The following is a 21,525-nucleotide window of genomic DNA, read 5'->3' as shown; positions in this document are numbered from 1 at the left end:
GGTTCAGCCAGACACTTCAGGTACTCACAGCAAATGTGTTGCTGCACCAAATTGCATTGCAAAAAGGGGAATGTGTTTTACAACTTTAAGAATTCATGGTTTCTCCTCGGGGTACCAAAGGAACCTGAACGGCACATAGGGACACCCACCCCCACCATTGTAATGCACCAAACAGGCTTAGGCAACTTATGGCTACAGAGTCATTCAACTTAAAAACTCTGAACTCTTACCTCAAAAAAGCCCAAACACTTCTCTGTCCAGGAAATTAATGTTTTTAATTACCAGTGAGAAAAATATTGAACCTGTAATGCATAAAAATTGTTATAGTAAAGGATTACCATTGTTTTTTTAATTTGATTAACAGAATTTTCCATTACACTTTCCATTAATTTTGGTTGGTTTTTAAAAAATGTTATTTTTAGTATAATTAGTCTCGTAGGCTGCTACATTTCCTTCTGTGTAGTGAACTTTGACCTTGCCTAAACAAAAGAGTTAATGAACAACTGGAAAAAAGTAATTTTTGGAAGTTGCTGCTGAAAATTAAGAAAGGGCAAACAAATTTTAAATGCAGCTTAGAAATGAAATAGTTTTGTAGTTTCAATTTCTATATTATAGATTAGGTTTGTAATATTTAACATACTTAGAGACAAATGGAACTTTTAATTTATAAAGTATTTGTGCCTTCAGACCTAGAAATTGCAAAAAGATTTGGGTGCTCAGCTCCTAATGCTTGTCTTGAGAGACAAAGAGTTGGGAGCAACAATACTGGTGCGGGTCTGGCTAGAAGGCCAGACTGTTTCTCCTTTAAAACAGTTTATGTAACAAGGCATGTATAAGATCTAAAAAAGAATCTTTCACAAGACCAGTTTCTTTGATGAGAAGAAAAATAAAATGTCTTGAATGTATTAAAATGTTACTTAATCAAAATCAGCTGAATTATAGCATTACTGAAGTTATCTGTTAATCTCAAGGAGGAAAGAAGTAGATCTTCAGAGCTTGGAGTGTTATGACAAATAAATACAAGTTCTGGAGAAAAAAAACTTCTTCCTGTAGTGCTAGTTATATAGAAAACAGGTACTACAGGTTTTCTTTAACATTGGTTTTCCTGTGCTTGTTTTTGAAAGTGCAGACATCTGCATACAAATGCTGCATGTGTGTGGTTGGAGGAAAGGCAAAATGGCTGAACTCCTCTCGTCTGGGTTTGATCCAGAAGGTGTATTATAGCGTGACTAGAGCAGAGATGCCTGTATTCCCTTGGGTGTATAAATCTCCTCCATAGTCTGCCTCCAGGAAAAAATTGGCCCGGCTCTGAAAGGACTACATTAGTTCCAGTTGTGAGCAGTGTGGAAAGTGAATTACTTTTTGGCTAAACTGCTTCTGAGCATGATGCTTCCCTTTTCACAGCCTGAGACAGCTGTTGTCTTCATTTAAGTACTTACACTATTGTTCTGTAGTGAATGCCTGTGGGACTGGGTTGTCCAGCATAATATTGTATTTAATAAGGTTTGATTTAGACTATCTGAAACAAACTATCCCTTCATGCATGTAGTAGCAGCTTCCCAAGATGACAGCTAGATAAATGTGTTTCAGGGCAGATTTTGACAGAGAACAGTGGCTTTGTTGCAAGTCCGCAAGCATTTCTGTCTTGCTGTATTCATACTGATTATAAGAATTTATTTTCATTAACTGTGTGATTCTAAGCAGATTTAACAGTGATGTTATTCCTACCATCTCCTCTAAGTAACTATGTGCTTGAAGGAGCTGTGATGAGAAGTCAATGGTGAACACTGGTGATGTCTCAAACTGGCCTTCATGGCTGGCTGTAAATTGACTACTTACCTGATTTTTGTCAGCAACAATAGACAGAACACTGACCTTCTTGTGCTCAGGTCCTCCACTTGGTATTGTTTAGAAACATTCTGGGAAGCACATATAGGTTTTTTACTTTACTATGTATTGACATAGTTGTCAATGTGTCTTGTGTAGGAGGATAGAGCAGGATTTTTTTTTTTTTCTTGTAGTGCAATACTTGTAAAAGGAAAAAAGTGTTGGTTTGTTTGATGGGATGAACTTTTATGTATCTTTATTATTAAGTTGTTTCAGCCAGAATGTTTCAGCATTACTTCTGGATGTTCTGTATCTGGAAAATGAAAAAAACCAAACCTCATTATAATATCCAAAACAACAACTTTCTACCCTGGGAAAAAAACCCCAACAACAAAACAAAGCCAACAGCACATCCATCCAAAAAGACCACTCTCACTTCATCAATAAAAGGAATTAGATCCTTCTAAGTTTCCTTTATAGCATTTCAAATGAATCTTTCTTTCAAATAAAACTATTCTTTCTAAATGGAAGATACATGTAAGAGGAAAACCAAGTTTATTGTGCATGATTTTCCTTACGTCTGTACCTGTATCTTCCACTCTGTATTAATGAACTTCCTCTAAGAAGGTTGTAGAGAAACAGCTCTGTTTGGGATCTCTGTAGTGTCTTGTAAGATACGTTCAAGCTTTGCATGTTTTACTGATTATAGAGGAATTTTATTTTTTTGTGTCTTACTTTATTACTCTTTTCCACAAAGATACCAAGTAAAAAACACATCAAGTCTTTCCAGCTTTCCCTCCCCACCCCCCCACCGACTATTCGTAGTAATCGTCTTTTTCTGCCACACTCTAGACTAATGGTCTAAACTAATGCTGTTAGCTTCATCTCAGAGAGTAGATCTGTGTATCTGCAGGATACCAAGTGCTACACAGGTGTTCTTATTTGTTTATCGACCTGGAAAACCACTTTATTTCATAGCTATATTTTCAGTCTGCATCAAGCTAGACTAATGATTATGACAATCTGCTTGGTTTTTTTTGGTCTTACTCACAGCTGTGCTGTTTGGCTTAAGAGCTGAAAATAGGATTAGAAAAAGAACTCCATCTGATGCTGAAGAGAAATTAGTCTGGCTAGCTTCCTCTGCAACTTCAGTTTTCATCAGTGTGTCTTGAATTTAAGCAGGCAGTCCAAATTCTTCTTATCTTAGAACAGTGGAAATTTTAAAAAATCCTTAAGAAGAAAACTCTTCTTAGCATCAGTTGTGAAAGCCAGAACTTTGATCTCTAGTGCCCTTTGCCCAGTACATGAAGTTGCTTTACTGCAGCTGAAATTAAGGTTTTTTAATTGTATGATAAACATCAGTAACCCCTAGTCCTGTAGCAGCCAATGAAAGCTATTGCAGTTAGATAAATGGAGTAAACAATAGCAGGGACTGTGGCTGGATTCTTCCCCAGGTCCTGTAGTTTTAGGTATTATGTGAACATTTTAATAATCCCAGATGTGTGTGATTCTTAAGCAGTATGCTAGACATGTTTTTTAAGGAAGCCAGAAACCAGGAAAATGTTTTTATGTCTGGAGACACAAAAATGTTGTTTTGACATTCCTATAATTCCTTCATAGGATTCTATCACATGACTGATGGGGTTTTTTAATTACTTTTTTTTTTCCTCTTCATGGCATGTACCAACCAAAGATACCATCAGAGTACCTTTACATTTATTTTAAAAAATGTATGGAAGAACTTTCTATTCCACTAACCTGAAATGAGTCTGTTTTTTGCAAGTACAACTGAGGTGGTTAAACTGATGAACATTTATCTTAAGTCATCAGAGAGTTTTATTGAAAAAATATATTATTTGGGATTTTCTTTAATTAGGCTTATATATCAGGTTTACATCTAATTTCTATTTGTGTCTGGTTCAAGTATGCTTGACTGTCAAGTGACAACTTATTAATTTTAGCATTAAATAGTATTTTTCTGGTGATGTATTAGTTTGTCTTCTGAGTTTTACAAGCCAATTCCTGTAACATAAATGCAAAGGAGAAAAGTAATAAATAAATAAATAAAAATTTAAAATTTAAGCTTGAATTCCACACTGAAGTATGTGGTTCCCAGCCTAACCAGATTTCTGTATACCAGCGCAAGAAGTCAGTCAGTGTTTTCTGCCTTTGCTGGGCTAGAGTATAAAAGAAGGAAACATGCCAGACAAAGAAACCACTTGCTCTTGAAATGAAATTTGTTCTCATTGTTAAATAACACCTCAAAACATTCCTGTCACTTTCCACTAATAAATACCCTCACTCCAGTGTCCCTTGTTAATATAAAGCAAAGTACCCTTTGTGTGGTTAATTAAAAGGCCGATGTATAAGATAAATCAAGTCAATATATACTCTGTCCACGTAGTAAAGAGGATAAGCAAGCAAGCAGGCAGGATTTTTGGGGAGTTTGGTTTTCTTTTGATACTGTAGGTTTACCCTTTTTGTACCCCTTCTGCCCAATCCAGGACAGTATAAGGCTGTAGAGAAACAGTATCAAGCATTCTCATGCAGCATAAAGAAACATTTCCATCAGTTGAGGTAAAAGTTGATTTTATTCAAAATATTTGAATGCAAGTTCAGTTTGTTGTTACGGGTGCTTACCATTTTATGACATGATACAGGACTTTTTGTTACAAGGTTTCATGATCAAGGCATTTACTTAATAGATCAGTATGTCTGGGGCTTTTCATTATAAGTTCATTCAACATAACATACTCCTTTAAGAAAACACCACCACAAACAGAGAAGCTATATAGTGGAGGATGCATATGGAAATGCATGAAAAGGGGCATTCCACCTTGGGTCATGGAATGACAACAGTTCTGCTTGGCTGCAGTCTCATGGTTGGTGATCTGTGGATGCAACACACCTGCCTCTTTTCCCTAATCTTTTCATTTGCATGAGAAAATAACAAATTTCACGAGATATCATTATAACAAGTCTGAATGAAGCATGTCATTTCACATGTGTTTCTTTATCTTCTTAACTCTTAAAGGAAGACTAGCACCTGACTTGCAAAGTTTTGGAAGGTTGGTATATGTAAGTGTATGTGTGTTTATTTTTAGGGGTTTTGTCAATTCCAAGTAGGGCACAAAATTACTTCTGTTAAAAGGCACAGTTTTATTTATGTATCTTCTGATATTTTAAAAAATATTGTATTTATAGGCGTTGTTTCTGTCTCATGGGCTCTTATCTTCAGAAGAGAATTTCAGATATTGTGCTTTGTATATGCTGCTTTCAACCTGGAAATGAAAAGAATGTATTTTGTTTTGAATATTCTTACCTAAGGCAATTGAAAGATAATTGTGTTATATAAAGCAAGTTTTAAATAACAACAAAAATGTAAAGTATTTCAAGAATGGGAAATACTTGAGGCATTTCAGAGGTAAGATCTCAGAAAGAAGCCTCTAATTTTAATGAAGCAAGAAAAGAATCTTTTCAAAATAACACAGTGAACACATAACATATCCATGTGTAGCCTGAACAGTCTACAGGCAGATATAACTCTCAAGGCTCACTTAAAATTAGACTTATTTTTATTGAAGTTTAAGACCAGACCACATAATAGATACAAGAGACTGGAATACATCATCAGAGTTTAGAGGCTCCAGAAATATTAATAAAGATACTACAATAGTAGAACACAGCACTGGTATTTCACAATTAGCCATCTGTTAGCACTGATTGGTTAAAATGTTTCTTCAAATGCTAAGACATAAGTAGGAGTAAGTGGTGTGAAAAGAAAAGAATCTGGCTTGTTTCTTGTCATTAAAATATGAATATTGACTTCTTCCTTAAAGATAAGGTGATTGTTCTTTTCAGTCAGGTATCCATTTCATACCTTTCTATGTGTCAGTTTCTTGATCTCATTGTACCTCTGAAGAGGCAGGGTGTTACCCTGAAGGGTTTCTTCATGTATCAAAACTAGTTTGGTCAGTTAAAGCGTTGTAGCACTAAATATTTAATCCTGCTATGGACATATTTGGAATGATGATACCAATCAAATCTTTCATGATTCTGACAGTTTACAAAAAAAAATAAAAATCATTGCGTTCAAGACACTCGCTAAGATAAGAGGAAATGTTTTGAAGGGCAGTGTCACTTTATGAACCCTCTTTCTGCCCAACTGAGAAAACTTTTTTTTTTTTCTTGAACCATTAAATGATGTCATGCACCTTTTTATCTGATATCCTTAAGGTAGGACCTATTGTTTCTCAGTAGAGACATTGCTGAACAATCCACTCTCCACATCACCATTCTGCCATTGTCTGTAATTCCTTCTTGTTGCGAGGTGTTTGAATGCATCATATAGTTAGAAACATGCTGAGAACTGGACATCGACATCAGTCAGTGCAGGAACTGAAGTACTGGCCTTCCATAAAGATGTACTAAATGATTTTTCTTACGTTGCTATTAATCACAGTAAAAACTAAGTTTGTCTGTTGTATTAACCTGTGTATATAAATTCCTTAAGAAAAAACCCCTGTCTTAACAAGAAAAACTGTCCATCTGTGTATTTCTAGCGTTCTATCAGTTTCCGTAGCGACAGTCGCCCAGACCTGTTCAGCCCACGACCATGGGCTCGGAATGTGCCCCCAGCTAACACCAAGCGGAGAGACAGCAAACTCTGGAGTGAGACCTTTGATGTGTGTGTCAGTCACATGCTTACATCTAAAGAAATCAAGCGTCAAGAGGTATACATATATTTTTTTAACATAAATTTCATTTTCAAAGGTCGTCTTTAAAGCCTGGAGTTGAGAACTTCAAGTAGGCATTAGGATACTGCTTGAAGCTTTCCTGAAATTAAACAGAACATCCACCTGCACTAGAAGGAGAATTCCATCCCTACTTTTTGTAATTCAAACTGTATTAGATGAATATATACATTTTTTTAAAATTACCTCATAACATTTTCTTAGTAAATGTGAAGTTACTGGGGCTTCCAACATAAGAAGGACACGGAGCTGTTACAGTTAGTCCAGAGAGGGGCCACGAAGGTTATCAGAGGGCTGGAGCACCTCTCCTGTGAAGACAGGCTGAGAGGGTTGGGGCTCTTCAGCCTGGAGGAGGATCCAGAGAGACCTTAATAGCACCTTCCAGTGCCTGAAGGGGCTAGAGAAAAGCTGGGGAGGGACTTCTTACAAGGGGATGGAGTGATAGAATAAGAGGCAATAGTTTCAGAATGAAAGAGGAGAGATTTATATTGGATATTAGGAAGAAATTCTTTAGTGTGAGGGTGGTGAAACACTGGAAGAGGTTGCTCAGGGAAGTTGTGTATACCTGCTCATGGCAGGGGGGTTGAAACTAGATGATCTTTTAGGGGAGTTGAGAACTTCAAGTAGGCATTAGGATACTGCTTGAAGCTTTCCTGAAATTAAACAGAACATCCACCTGCACTAGAAGGAGAATTCCATCCCTACTTTTTGTAATTCAAACTGTATTAGATGAATATATACATTTTTTTAAAATTACCTCATAACATTTTCTTAGTAAATGTGAAGTTACTGGGGCTTCCAACATAAGAAGGACACGGAGCTGTTACAGTTAGTCCAGAGAGGGGCCACGAAGGTTATCAGAGGGCTGGAGCACCTCTCCTGTGAAGACAGGCTGAGAGGGTTGGGGCTCTTCAGCCTGGAGGAGGATCCAGAGAGACCTTAATAGCACCTTCCAGTGCCTGAAGGGGCTAGAGAAAAGCTGGGGAGGGACTTCTTACAAGGGGATGGAGTGATAGAATAAGAGGCAATAGTTTCAGAATGAAAGAGGAGAGATTTATATTGGATATTAGGAAGAAATTCTTTAGTGTGAGGGTGGTGAAACACTGGAAGAGGTTGCTCAGGGAAGTTGTGTATACCTGCTCATGGCAGGGGGGTTGAAACTAGATGATCTTTTAGGTCCCTTCCAAGCCAAACCATTCTGTCGTTCTATGGTTTACTGTACTGTGATTGGCTGTGTACATGTTCTCTGAGTTTCTGTAGTGATGGTTCATACTTTGAGGTTTCATTCTGTTATTCTAGTAATGATAGAATGAGCATAACAATCTCTCTGAGGATACTTCAGAGACTGAGTCATAAAGAATTCATAAGAAAGCCATAAGAATTCATAGGAAAAACTTTTTAAAATGAGAACTTCAGAGGCAGCCTATTGAAAAATAAACTGTAGAAACTGTTTGCATAGTGTAACAGTCATTACTGTCTTGAGGCAGAAGCCAGGATCCTTCACTGAGCCCAAAGGCATGAGATGTGTTCCAGGAAGTTTTGTGTGAGGTTCTGTCAGTTACCTCGCCCTCTGGCAATCCTTCCCTCTGTACTTATTATCAAGCAAGGAGAATCTGCACTAGATGAAGATACTCTGCCATAATTTAAGCAGTTTGAGAGCCGTGACTGTGAAGTTAGTAATTCTAACTGACAAAAGTATTGTTAACTTTCACTGTACCCTGGTTTAGAATGTAACAATGCAATAAGTAGATAAAATAGTGTTTAGATAAGTCAGTGTTTTAGGGTGGTGATTTTAGTCTGCCAGCTTTAAAGTCTCAAATCTGCCTCAAGGGAAGTAACTAGTAGCAGCAGACAGTTAAATAGAGCTCAGCCTTCATAACAAAAAAAATTAACTGATACCAAAATAAAAGTGCTCAGTACCAACAAAATGTTCTAAAGAAGTTCTGTCTTTTACCTACTAGACCACCTGCAACTTTTGGAACACTACAAACTCCTATGCAAATAGATGGCTTGCCCATCTGGAAACAAATCTGTTTGAAAAAAACTAATTCTGTGGCTATTTCAGATAAGCATTTTATGAGCAATCTGATACTGGTCTGTTTTAAAAAAAATACTGCACATAATATGTAGCTATGAAATAAAGCCTTATTTTATTTCTGCAATTAGATTTAGATAAATTCTGCTACATGGTATTGACAGCTATTCAGAATATAACATCAGCTCAACAAGTTGAGTACAAAATAAGTAAAGATGTGTGTCTTTTTACAGGCTATCTTTGAACTTTCCCAGGGAGAAGAAGACTTGATAGAGGATCTGAAGTTAGCAAAAAAGGTATGTTTTTAAAAAAGGTCCCAAAAACAATAAACAGCATTTATTGGTTTGTATCACTTTTAAACTGATCCTTGTGTTTTATAATTGCTGAGACAGTGAGGAAAAAACCCCAAACATATTTCTGTTTTCACATTGTTTCTGACACACTTAAGTATGCTTCTTTAATTTGTTTGGAGACCTTACAGCAGCCTTCCAGTACCTGAAGGGGGCCTACAGGAAAGCTGGAGAGGAACTTTTGTGGTGATAGGACAAGGGGTAATGGCTTTAAGCTGGAAGATGGCAGATTTAGGTTACACATTAGGAAGAAATTCTTTACTTAGAGGGTGGTGAGACACTGACAGAGGTTGCCCAGGGAAGTTGTGGATACCTCATCCCTGGAAGTGTTGTTCAAGGGCAGGTTGGATGGGCCTTTGAGCAACCTGGTCTAGTGGAAGGTGTCCCTGCCTATGCAGGGGGCTTGGAACTAGATGATCCTGAAGTACCTTTCCAACCCAAACTATTCTGTGATTCTATGATTTTATTTTATTTTTTTTATATATAAAATGGATAGTTTGAACTATGGTTATGAAACTTTACAATATTCTTCACGGTTGGTTTCTTTTTATCTACAGGGAACTTTAAATACTAGTACTATTTTTCAGCTCCCAATGATGCATTAATTACAGAACTCCCCTCCTGTTATTTTGTTGTCAGGCTTATCATGACCCAATGCTTAAACTTTCCATAATGACAGAGCAAGAGTTGAACCAAATTTTTGGAACACTGGACTCTCTAATTCCTCTACACGAAGGTAAAACTCAAATAGTCTTCATCTGTGTTACTACTGCACATCTTGTTCATAAAGTGAAGCTGCTTTTTTTTTTTTTTTTTTTTTTAAATCCTGATTAGATCTCCTTAGACGACTTCAAGAAGTCAGGAAACCTGATGGATCAACAGAACATGTTGGCCACATCCTTGTGGGCTGGGTAAGGCAGAGTTTTTAATCAGTTTTGGGACTTCAGTTTGGAGCTGCAACACGGTTTTTATCAGACAGTTTCCTTTCTATATCTAGAATAACATGTCAAAAGATATTCTGAAAGTATTTCTTTAAAGACATAATACAGTATTTTAACTTCCTAGGGCTTTACCATGAAAAGATTTAGACTAGAATGTTGCTTTTTAAAATTTTCCTATTCATGAGATGATCAGTACTTAATATGCTTTAAATGAAAATCAGGAGTCAGAGTAGAGTTTGTCTGATGTAGAATTTTAAGAATCTGTCCCCATTTTTATTCTGGTTTCCAAGGGAAGTGAAGCTTAAACAGTCACATTGTATAAGGGCACCTTACAATTATTTTTGAATGTCACTCTGTTTCAGTCAAGAGAACAGGTAGTTGTTAGTGCTGTCAAAGATACTGATTTTCTAGAAGCTTGTTAAAATAAGGCAGGCAGGGATATAAGAGAGATGTTATTGCTGCCCCACAGAAGAAAAAGTTGATTAAGTTCACTTTCACTAGCATCCAACAGCATAACCACTGAAAGTAGCTTTTGTTGGTTTTGTTGATAGAATTGTTCATTAAAAAAAGAGCTTTTTCAAAAGGGATTTAGATATATGAAAAAGATATGTAAGTAATGAAATTTAACAGGAAAAAATGGAGCAGGTAAATAATCTGTTTAGCAGCTCTTTGTGAAACAGTGGCCTATTGTAAACAAGAGAAACATGATCACTACTAGTACATAATGCAAATAGTTGGTTATATGGTTGTGTCAAAAATTCTATTTCTCCTTACATAAAGTAATTTTAAATGTATTTGTTTTTTGGTGTGTTTGAATACCAGTCAACTTTTCTTGGTCCAAATATGTCCAAGTCTAATTTATTTTGTTGAAGATTTTATGTATAATCATGTGGTAATGTGGTAGGTTTTCTCAACAGATGTATTGTTATAATCAACACACAAGCTACGTTTTTTTTCAGATTTAAGGCATGGTTCTGTCATCTTAGTTTGGTCAAGGTTCTTGAGAGCAGTATAAAAGTTTGACTATGTAAGTTTGCTTATCTAAAAAAGGCCAGGTTTGGGAGTTCTTCCTGAGCTTTCAATTCATAGTTAAAATCATACTTCTGTGTTCAACTATTGGCTGCACAAGGCATTGGTCAGTCTTAAGTCTTAAGGTGTTTTTAGTGCTTTGGGTTAATATTGGAGATCTCTGGGAATTGAGAGATGAGCTTCTAAATGATTTAAATGATGAACAAATTGGTTAGAGGACCCTTGTAAACCTTATGTATGTTGGAAACATCAATAAATTGACAGTAAATCTGCAGCTAAGGGGTTCTCAGCATGAGTTCTGACATCCTGATTCACTTAAAACTTTATATGTAAGAAACTGCTCTGTTTCAGCTTCCATGCCTGAACTCCTATGATAGCTACTGCAGCAATCAAGTGGCAGCCAAAGCTTTACTGGATCACAAGAAACAAGATCACAGAGTGTACGATTTCCTGCAGCGCTGCTTGGAGTCTCCTTTCAGTCGCAAACTGGACCTTTGGAATTTCCTTGACATCCCAAGAAGCCGGTTGGTTAAATACCCATTACTACTCAGAGAGATTTTGAGACACACACCAAATGATCATCCAGATCAGCAGCACCTTGAAGAAGCTGTGAGTTACTGTTGGATTTGGGTTTTTTAGGAGATTATAGCATTTTCAGCTTATTAATGATTTAAGGGACACTAAATATAGAAAAGCAAATACTTATACAAACAGACAAAAGTAATATATTAAATATCTAGCTCTGCTTCCCCAGTTAAATCCTATTTCAGTAGCAAAGTGATACCAAAAAAAAGGGGGGGGAATGGGAGGTGTTTTCAGAGCTCTTATCTGATCGTTGTCCATTTTGTATTTACCATTCAATGTCATTTTTCATTTTAATCCAAGTTGGGTAATGTGGAGATTTCTTTTCAGGTTTTAGATCAATTAGGTAAATTCTATTTCCTGGCTTGAGATTTTACATAACCTCTACATCTAGATCAGTTACTGTCTGCAGGAATGTTGCTGTAACTTGCCTTAATTATTTTTTTTAATTGACAATAGCATTATGCTTTCTGAAGTAAAACAAGAGGGATAAATTCAAGGCTTTAAAACTTCCATATTAATAGAAAGGGACCTGATATTCTGAAAGGTTTCTAAGATTTCCAGATTCTAATTGATTGATTTTCTAATTGTCTGATTTCTGATTTTTAATATGTGCACATATGGCAATGTGTGTCTTGGAGTAAATGAGTTTACTGTAGCAGATTTTTTTGAAGCAGACTTCTAACTTAATCATCAGTACTCTACTGCTTTTGAATGGTATTTAAATATAAGTAAATTTCATTAATATTTTGAGGACATGCAGTAGCAGTTTTCAGATAATTATAATCTATTTTAAATCAGTATTTTGAAGGGAGGCTGTTTGTCTTGTGTCACTTATTGGCACATTTCAGCTGACAAAAAGACATCTCTGATTATATTTCTTACTCAGTTTATCTTAATTCTGCCTGTTTAGGCTTGATATAAAAAGGTAACAATGATAGACAATGATAACAATGATAAACCCAAACTAAAGTGTCTTTGAACACTGTAATCTGCTTAATTCTGTTGCTAATATTAATACTCCTATAGACTGGTCTGCAAAAAATTCATTAAAATATACTGTAAATTAAAATGTACTGTAGCTATAGTTCAAATGATTAAGGGATAGCTCTAATATTGGGCTGTCTAATTAAAGTTCACTTGTTTTCATTGTTTTTCTATAGATAAATATAATTCAGGGCATAGTGGCTGAAATCAATGTAAAGACCGGTGAATCTGAATGCCAGTATTATAAAGAGAGACTGATTTATCTTGAAGAAGGCCAAAGGGATTCATTGATTGACAATTCACGTGTTGTATGTTGTCATGGTGAACTAAAGAACAACAGAGGAGTGGTAAGAAATAAATATTTTGTCATAAATAGCTTTTAAAGGTATCTTCTTTTTGCATGACAGCTGAAAGAGCTGTGGGTATACATACAGAAAGATGATAACAGGTGACTTGTGCCACCTAGGAGCAAAAGTAATTTTCTGAGCTTCAAAGAGCTGTGATGAGCAGCATGTGAATTGTAAAAAGATTGCTGAATATTGATAATTGAAAAAGGATTAATGCTTTATTAACTTCTAACAGAAACTGCACGTCTTCCTCTTTGAAGAAGTGCTGGTGATTACTCGAGCTATCACCCATAATGAGCAGCTCTGCTACCAGCTCTATCGGCAGCCAATTCCAGTGAGGGAGCTCGTGTTGGAGGACTTGCAAGATGGAGAGGTGCGACTGGGCGGGTCCCTACGTGGTGCTTTCAGCAACAACGAGAGAAGTATGGCTTCACCTTCTTTTATTTGTTCATATAGGATCATTATAACCTTAAGACACCTGCCACTGAGACATCAGAGTGTTTTCTCTAAAATTCACATCATTTATAGTCAACATACTGATTTTTACTTGAAACTAGTTTATTTTCCTATGACTTGCTTCTTTTAGGTTATTTCTTAAAGTTCACTGTATTATTCATGAGATATCTTCACACACCTGCTTCTCTGAGAATAAGTAGAATGTAGTGACAAAACCACAAAACTATAAGCAAGTGTATTTCGCAATCTTAACTTTAGCTGTTATGAATTTCCTAGTATTATGGAGACATTGATTGCTATTCCATAACCAAGTCTTTCAGAGATAAATAATTAATGTAGTGCTCAGTGTTAAGACTGCAGCTATTCATGTTAATGGCAACAGGTAAGACTTAATGTCCTTCTACTTAAGCATATTATAACGATACTTGTTTCTATTAGAAGGGTTCTTTGAATCTTATTTATCTGGTGGAAACTTTGAGGGGTTTTTGTGCATATTTGTTTATTAGTGACAATGGGAGAGAGCAGGCAATCTCCAGCTGACACAAGGGACAGTATTAAGGGAAGGTTCTGGAAATCTGCTTTCCAGACAAGTAGGAGGAGAGGTGTTGAAGTGTGGGAGAAGCCTTAATCCTGCTGATTCACTGAAAGCTTTATGGCAGCTCATGCATGACAGACCCAAAACTGTTTAATCCAGCAACAAGAAATCATTAGAAGTACTTGTGGTGTTCTGTGTTTTTGCCCCACAAAACAGGGAGATACCCAAACTTCTCCCTGACATGGTATGGTTAAGAAACCACCTTAAATCAAGGACTGTGCAGATGCTGTTATTTAAATACACTCCTTGATTAGAAAATCTATTCAGCGAAAGCATTCCCAGTTTTAATATGTATTGTTTCTTTCAGTCAAAAACTTCTTTAGAGTCAGCTTCAAAAATGGATCTCAAAGCCAGACTCACTCACTCCAAGCCAATGACTCCTTCAACAAACAGCAGTGGCTTAACTGTATCCGTCAGGCCAAAGAAAAATTGACGTGTGCGGGCAAAGCAAGTGTGCTGAACTCGGAGGCACAGTTTCTTTTGTCACCAAATGGAAGCAAAGTACCCCAGGGAGAGCCCACCCTCGAGAAGATGGACCAATCAGACTGTGAGTCAGACTGTAGTATGGACACCAGCGAGATCAGCATCGACTGTGAACGTATGGAACAGACAAACTGTTCTGAGAATGAAAAACAAACAGAAACCAATGTTTGACAGAAACTTACAGTTCGGGGAAGAAAATCTATCTCTTACCTGTACAGTATTTGCATTCCATAGATGGAACCATTTGGAGAAGCACTTTTAAAATATTTTTGGTGACAATGTCAATGCAGTCCTTGTATTCATAAGCCTATGAGTGTACTGTAACTGCCCATTTGTATAAGCTGGAATCTGTTGCAACTCGCGTCCTGTGGTTATAGTCCATAAACATCTAAGGTGGATGAAGGAGGTACTTGACCAGTTATTCTCAATGTCCTGCTGTAAACAGAGTATCTAAACTACTGTTTATATGTGTGTTACATAGAAATATCTTTTCATAATTTTTAAAGTACTTTATTTGCCCTTTAATGGGGCAGCTGAAGATGTGGACTTTCTGTGGAGTTTCAGGATGGGTATCACCATCATGCATTTTCATAAAGACATGGAAGGAAGAAATATTTTCTTGGGGAAAAAAGAAAAACCTCTTGCAATAGTCTATCTGAAGTCTTGTGGTATTAAATCAATGAGAATGATAAATTTCAGGTCATGTAACCAGTGACTTTTTAGGAATTTTTCAAAATGAAGCACTACCCTCAGATTAAACAACCAAACTTACTAAAATCTGCTCAGTTTAAGTGGTCAGTATAGTGCTATGGTTGATTTATTAGAGTATATAATGCTCAAAATAATCAACTGAAAAAAAACCCCTGACCAAACCCAACCTAACCTCTGCAGCCAGCACTGAATTAAATGAAATGCTGAGAATACTGGGTATTTGTAAATAAGCTGGTAGTTTGCTTTCAGTGCCATATATATACTTTTATATATATATGAATATATACATATTTTATCCCAAACAGGATAAGAATGGAGAAAAGCTTTTGCTTGTTAATAGGCCCTCTTCAGCATTTTGCACTCCACTGACCTCCACTGTTGGTTTTAAACACCACTAAACTAATGTTAAAACATATAATTTCCTGTAAATGGTTGTTTACAATTATATGTAGTTGGTTTTTAAAGTAAGTGATGATTTTATATAAATGGTGCTCTACAAATACCCTATGGGATTATGTAGAGAAAGTTTAAAAAAAAAAAAAGGGAATTGCTTTTCCTTTAGGATGTATTACATCCTTTATATTTTTCTCAAGTTTTCTTTTAAAAGTTTTTGTTGCATTTAATCTCACGCTGTAATTGGAAATGTTACTGCATCTTTTGGTGGCTGATTTAATCTACTCATTATGATGAGAAGCAGATGAGTCACTTAAATGCAGTCTAAAACACTCAGTTAAACATCCTGTTACTTTTCAGGAATCCCTGGGTAATATTTTATTTCTTAGTATAAGAAATAATGCCAGTTCTGTATGGCAAGCTATGAAAATGATGTATTAATAAATTTAAATGATCTGTGATATTACACAAGATAATCTGTGCAAAGTACTTGTACCAACAAAAGTAGAAAAAGTGCTAAGTTATTGCCAAAAATATTGTTCTTGTGTTCTACAGGTTTACAAAAAGATACTATGTCAAGTATCTTATATGCTGATGTGCATTACAGAAATCAATGTGACAAGATAAACAATATAAAACAAGGTATTTTTATTTTTAAAAAAAAATGTCATTTTTACCCTATAGAAACATATTTCTGTATTTATAGTTCTTAAAGTAAATTTTCTTTTCTGTTTCAGGCTTTGTAATTTATTTCAACTGCTTCATTCTTAGAGCTGAATGAGTATGCCAGTGAAGATGACAGCAAAAATTTGCAAGAGAAAAGGCATAGGAAAGCTTAGCAGATGATGAACCATTTTCATAAAACCTGTTCAGCAAAATGTTTAAAAAGAGCAGAAACATGTAAAGTGTTCAGATAGAGAAGAAAGAATGTGTGTATTGGCTTTTTTTTTTTTTTTAATAATAGCCTTAAACTTTTCTGGAAGCATTTAAAATAAATTACATTAAATTATTTTTATTTGGTTTGGTTGTTTGTGCAAGAAGACTACAAAAAATATTTAAATGGTGCCCACAATGAGGCTTAACATATGTGACCAACACTTCAAATTTAATTTTCATGGAAGTGATACGTATTTGGATCTAATTTGCTAGATACAGAACAGTAATGAAGAAGGAAGTAACTGTACTCAAATCAATACATTTACCTAAGTTTTGTATTTAGTAAATAGGTGGAAGAAAAAAATTAGTACCCTGTCTTCAGTTTCTCTTTCTTGATCCTTGTGGGTCACACCTCTACTGTATCTATTGTTCCAAAACATTGAGATCATGAATTCTGGTGTATGTAAAAAGCCAGCAACAAGCCAGTAAGTCTCAGAAAATTAATTTACATTTTGTTTACTGTCATTTAGCAAACCACTTAAGCATCACATTCAACATGCTGCAGTGCAAGTGTTTCAGTTTTGCTTTGTAGTTGACATGCACTTACCTACTGATTTGATCTAATAAAGCTTAATAATGTTTAGGGGTTTTTTTTATCATCTTAAGGAATAGGCCTTTCAGTTTAGAAATACTAATATTCTGAATTTGGTTAGCTTCTTTTGGTTCACTTCTAAAATGCCACTGCTTTTGAAAGAATGACTTTTGATTGCAGCAGGTGGGGGTGGTGGGGTGGGCATGGACAATAAAATGTGTGAAAAAAGATGCATAAAATGTTAAATAATGAATGTGAAGTAAATATGTGATCATCATGGTTACTAATCCTGGTGTCAGCAGAAGGGAGTCTTAAGAAGTTGTAGCAGTGCTCTAAGAAGTCTGAACTGTGTGAGTCCTCTGAGACTACAAAGAAAATCTGTCTGGTCTTTGGTTCCCTAGACTTGGTCTGCAGCACTGAAAAGAACATTGAAAGGATGAAGACTTATCTCTTGGAACAAAGATACACCATGAGCACTTAGTTTAAAATCTGTGAAGCTCAGTACCAGCGAATCAGTTGGCAGAACTTTGGTAAAGGTTAGGCCCAAAGTTGAGCTCCCAAAGTAGAGAAAGTGTTTCTCAGTGGTGACTCCCATTCAGCATGACCAGTCTGAACCAGGGATACTTCCTTAGGAATGCCTCTGCAATAGTGGGAACGGGGTTTCTTGAGGTTTCATAGTAATTTCTAGAGTTCGGAAGATAAATCAGAACTTTTACATACCAGTTTAATGTCTTGCTCTTTTTAAAAATGTTGATGTATTGTGGTGATACTGTCTGGCACTTAGCAGACCATCTTGATTCCTGGGATCTAACAGCCAGAAACTTAGTTCTACATATATGGACAAAGATTTGTTTCCTTTGAACAGAGGGTTCCAGAATGGACAGCTCTTCCACATTTAATGCCTACTCATGAATACTGATTTTAAAATATTGTAATCTGTTCTACACATTGATGGTGCCATCTACTGGAAATTACTGAATTTTTAGATCTGATTTTATTACCTTTTAATTTTAAAATCTTTTAAGATAGTACATGTATTAATAACTATAACATGAAATTATTTTTAAAATTACAAGTAGATATTTTGAAACTTTCACCTAACGATCACAACTTTGTTAGAAGTACTAGGTGAATTTCTGCTGGCTTTATAGAGCTAAGTCAAGACTGCTTCCCCAGTTTGTCTCACCTTTTACTATCATAGGCGTATTTTCTCCATGGCTGATAAATTATACTAAAGATCTTCCAAGTGTGTAAATTAATTTTGTCTCTGAATTTTCTGAAGATGCCTCTCTTTGTGTGGTCTATAAAGAAAGTGTAATGATACAGTCTTCCTATCTGATCTTCTGGCATTTAAAATTTAGTCAGCACAAAATTAGGACTCAAACATTTGAAGAAATGAGATGTGTTTGGATCACCAGAGTAATTTCTGGAAAGTAAAATAGCAATTTCTAGTTATTGAAATTAAACTGTAATAATATGCTCAGACTATATAATATTTTGCATTTCTAAATTTGCTTTCATAAACGAATACTGAGGTAATTTCTGGAGCAAGCACCCAAGTTAGTTCCTTGAGCCTGGAGCCTTATGCAACCCCCCCTTATAAATGTATTTTATTTTGTAGCTATTAATCTGGTTAAATCTGTATAACTAATGTGTTACATATAATCTGATTTCAGAATCAAAGGCATCTGCAGCTGCTTTGTACTTGGGTGGGAAACCACTTGTGCAACCCAGGGAGTTGTGGTTGAACACTTGACAAATATCAGATACCACAGAAACCAGAAAAAAAAAGGTGACAGATGTTATAACCTTTTTTTTATTCAAAAGTATTCAACTAATCTCTTTCTATGGTGATTTTTTCACTGAACTTTTGTGAGCTGGGATTCTTGCTACCTATTTTTTATCTATCAGTATTTAAGATTCCTAGTGGCACAGAACAGTTATCAAGTAGTACTTAGTAATTTTTGTGATTCTCTCTCCCAGGCTTATATTAATTAATATGTGAAATAATCGTGTACAACTGCAAATAAGTATCTTTTCAAAGCAAGTGGTAAATGAGGAAAACTTCTTTGTATGTTGTTTGGTAAATAAGCAAGACTTCACAGGTTGTTTGGATTTGTTATGATACACACATTTATATTTCCCATTACTGAACAAATTAAATAAATCATGAACTTAATGCTTTAGCATATTGTCCTGTTGGGAGAGAAAGTGATAGTAAGCATGCATGTCACAGTTACAGGGTAATTTTAGTATACAGTAGTTTCCCACATTACCTTTTTTTGTTAGTTGTTTCTTTAGTGCTTGTGAATTGTTTGGAATGGCTCTATAGCTGAGCCATACAAGATGACTTCATGGCAGTATTTCTGGGATACAGTGAAGATCTGCAGCTTAGACTTGGTGTTTCTTCTTAAGTCTTTGAAAACCTACTGTCATATGGTTATTCATAGGTCTTTATCTACTGTGAACAGTGTGTCAATAAGGCTATGATAATTCAAGCAAGCCAGAAAATAAGTGTTGTATCTGTGTATATATACACATACGGTAAATTTATATTTTCCTAAGGAAAAAGGTGCTGGATACTTATTACAGCTATACATATTAACTTAATGGCTTTTCATTTGAACATTCTTTCAACCTGACAAAAGTATAGATAGATTTTTCAGTAAATCTTTTGGAATGAGAATAGACAATATGGTTGGTAGGACCAACATTCATTCCTGGAAAAAATTCTATTTGAATGAGATAAAGCACAGCAAAATTATTCTGATAATATATCACCTCATCTGTAATATCCTCTTTACGACCATGGAATCCTCACAGAGGCAGGACATCAGAGTTCTGAGGAAAACAGTCTTAATTTATCCATAGATTGTACATGGTATTTGTGGGTTTTATTACCCATAGATGATTGAACACCATGTTTCTACAATTAGATAAATGTTTGGTCTTATGTTTCTGTAATTTATGTAGATTATAGTTACAGATACTTAATTATCCTATTTAAACTTGGCTGGTTCCCCAAAGTCTTCTAAGAATAAACTAATAATTATTAGCTTATCTTTTAGCACCCTGGAGTCTACCATTAGTACCAGACCATTTGTGGGTTGGCAGGCTACTTATATTTTCTGATTCACATGTAAACTAAAAAGGGATCAATAAAATAAAGGGGCTGGGTGGAAATATTTGTTCCTTGCATTTAAGCTTGGTAGCTGCTTTTGACATGACAATATAAATAGCTGCAATTATCAAGATTTAAGATAATTGGTATTGGTACGTTAATTTGTTCAACAATTACAGCACTAGTATACTTTTAACAAAGAAAACAAATTGTGGGCTTTTGATGTTTTCCTAGTTACTTGTAAAACTAAATAACCAATATTTGTATTTCCTAGGCACTGCAAGAATGGGTTATTTTCAGCAGGCACTTTTCAATTTGGTGCATTCCTCAGAGGTGCCAAAGAAAGGTCTTCGTTTTGGCTTTCACAAGTTCACACCCTTCTTTAACCAGAAGTTACAAGCCTTGAGGCAGGGGTGCCAGAGTTGAATAAATTATGATCTTCTGATTCACTACTGGCCTCCAATACATGTGTAGGATGGATAACATGAGCTAGCAACACCATGAAGTACTGCAGAGGAATCCAGCAAAGCTCACCTAACAATTGTGTAGAGGTGATGAAATTTCATTATTTACTGTTTTGAAATAGCAGTTATTTGCATTTAAAATTTTGATTTTTCCTTAAAAGCTGATTTACATCCACGATCACAAGGTTTAAATGCACTCTCATAGTTGTTCTAATTACAGAATATAGAACAAGATGATCTGTCCCCAAAATGTGTAACAAAGCATAGTTTATATTTTAACTGGTTCAGTAAGAACTGTAGCTCTTAAACCTTCTTTGTACAAAACTGTCACTACTGTTTTAATTGGAATTACTTCTTACACGGAAGACTGTTAATTCGAAGAGGGAAAAAGTTTGTTAGTTTGTACCCTCCCTCCTCCCTCCCCTCCCCCCGCAGTAAAATGGGGAAGATGTTTAGGGAGTTGGGGAAGGAAAGGTTATTTGGTGGTGCTGTTCATTGTGAGACTGAGGATTCTACTACGTATAGTGATATTAATAGTAGTACTCTGTTAGTGATACATGCCTGCCTTTATGGTTAATAATTCTTGTTTTTTCAAAGGCAGTATTTTGACATTTTGTCGCTTGCCAACGTCTTGGAAAAAAACCCTTGAAATTAGAAAGGAAGAAGTAAGAACAGGCACTCTGAGCGCACTGCTTTTTGTTCTTGGGAGCTGGTTGAGATGACCAGGTCAGTTGCTGCGCTGCCCTGCCAGGACAGGGGCGCGTGCGCGCTGTGCCCCGCGCCCACCTCCTGCGGGTGGCAGGACGGGACCTGCCCCCAGTGCTGCCCTGGGCTTCCTGCCTGCGCAAAGGTTCATTTACTCATCACACTTCCCGGGGGACACGCTACTAACCCAGTGCGCCCATCGCTGCCTCGCAAGAACCACTTCCCTGCCGGCTGTGGATTGAAGCATGTGGCGTTGTCCTTCAGTGAAATACTCTTT

General features: G+C 36.0%; 1 protein-coding gene across 1 annotated transcript in view; it reads left to right on the top strand.

Moving 5' to 3' along the window:
• ARHGEF3 (Rho guanine nucleotide exchange factor (GEF) 3) overlaps positions 1-14,934 on the top strand; it is a 25,618-nt gene extending 10,684 nt beyond the window's left edge. The window contains exons 2-10 of the mRNA XM_009993401.1: positions 1-20; positions 6,390-6,560; positions 8,850-8,912; positions 9,606-9,702; positions 9,801-9,877; positions 11,288-11,545; positions 12,682-12,852; positions 13,088-13,274; positions 14,211-14,934. The exon at positions 1-20 is cut by the window's left edge and continues 118 nt beyond it. Coding sequence (XP_009991703.1) covers positions 1-20; positions 6,390-6,560; positions 8,850-8,912; positions 9,606-9,702; positions 9,801-9,877; positions 11,288-11,545; positions 12,682-12,852; positions 13,088-13,274; positions 14,211-14,557 — 1,391 coding nt within the window. The 3' untranslated portion in view covers positions 14,558-14,934. The remainder of the gene's footprint in view (positions 21-6,389; positions 6,561-8,849; positions 8,913-9,605; positions 9,703-9,800; positions 9,878-11,287; positions 11,546-12,681; positions 12,853-13,087; positions 13,275-14,210) is intronic.
• Positions 14,935-21,525: the final 6,591 nt, after the last annotated feature.

Source organism: Chaetura pelagica, unplaced genomic scaffold (assembly GCF_000747805.2).
Source record: "Chaetura pelagica isolate M959 unplaced genomic scaffold, ChaPel_1.0 scaffold630, whole genome shotgun sequence".
Taxonomy (NCBI): Eukaryota; Metazoa; Chordata; class Aves; order Apodiformes; family Apodidae; genus Chaetura; species Chaetura pelagica.
Note: the sequence above shows the minus strand (reverse complement) of the source record. Positions and strands in the feature narration are given on the sequence as shown.